This window comes from Myotis brandtii, unplaced genomic scaffold, assembly GCF_000412655.1.
Source record: "Myotis brandtii unplaced genomic scaffold, ASM41265v1 scaffold975, whole genome shotgun sequence".
NCBI classification, from domain to species: Eukaryota; Metazoa; Chordata; class Mammalia; order Chiroptera; family Vespertilionidae; genus Myotis; species Myotis brandtii.
Genome location: NW_005372049.1, coordinates 505,400 through 506,256, shown reverse-complemented (window position 1 = coordinate 506,256; position 857 = coordinate 505,400). Strand labels below are relative to the sequence as shown.

Below are 857 nucleotides of genomic sequence, written 5' to 3'. Positions count from 1 at the left end.
GGGGTCCGGGCCCCTGCCGTCCCACCCCGGCTCCGCTGTCCACCAGCAGGAGGCTGGGCCCCTCGCTTCGCCTCTGCACCTGTCTTATGTGAAACGGGGGCGAGCCCTGCCTCCGTCCTCGGTGGTGAGGACTAAACACACAGACACAGTGGGGAGCTCTGCACGTGGCCGGGCCGGGCTGTCAGCGTAAGGATTAACTCTCATTGGCCATGGAGGCTCGTGACCTGGAAGGCGGGCCTGGAGGCAGCCGGTGGGAGCACGGCCGAGCCACCTGGCGTCAGGGGTGCTGCCTCCCCGACCCCATGACGGGGTGACTCAGGGCTAGATGGGGTGGCCCAGGGGGCTGTGTCCAGCAACCCGTGGGATGGGGCGGCCTCCTCTCTCTCAGGCAGCCCTGGGCCTTCCCTCCCTGCAGGAGGCAACTCCCTGCTCTGCTCGGGGGCAAGGCTGCGGCCACTCCTGCCCCCACTCCTGCCCCCCGAAGGCTCCAGGCCCAGCCCAGGGTGTGAGCCAGTGGTCCAGGTTCCAGGAAAAGGAGGAGGGAGGAGCCTGGGGCCTGGGGCCTCGTCTGCTCCCCAGTGCCACCTGCTGGATGAGCAGGGGCAGCGTCCTCTGGCCGGACAGCAGGCAGGACGGCCAGATGGTCAGACAGCCCCTCCTGCCCGGGGGCCGGCCCCGCTCACCTGGAATGGCGTCCACCTTCCGCTGCTTTAGCTCCGGGAAGTACTCCAGGTAGAACTCCAGGAGGTCGTCCGCCAAGATGCTTTGGAACTTAAACTCCTTGACGTAGGCCTGGGAGGAGGAGGGCCTCTCCGTGGGCCTGAGCCCCAAGGTGGGGAGACGCCCTGTCCCCAAGC

The 857-nt window shown here is 68.4% G+C and overlaps 1 protein-coding gene across 1 annotated transcript in view; it reads right to left on the bottom strand.

Annotated features, from left to right (window-relative positions):
* Positions 1-857, bottom strand: part of RNPEP (arginyl aminopeptidase (aminopeptidase B)) — a 7,889-nt gene that overhangs the window by 1,054 nt on the left and 5,978 nt on the right. Inside the window, exon 10 of the mRNA XM_014533396.1 lies at positions 684-792. Coding sequence (XP_014388882.1) covers positions 684-792 — 109 coding nt within the window. The remainder of the gene's footprint in view (positions 1-683; positions 793-857) is intronic.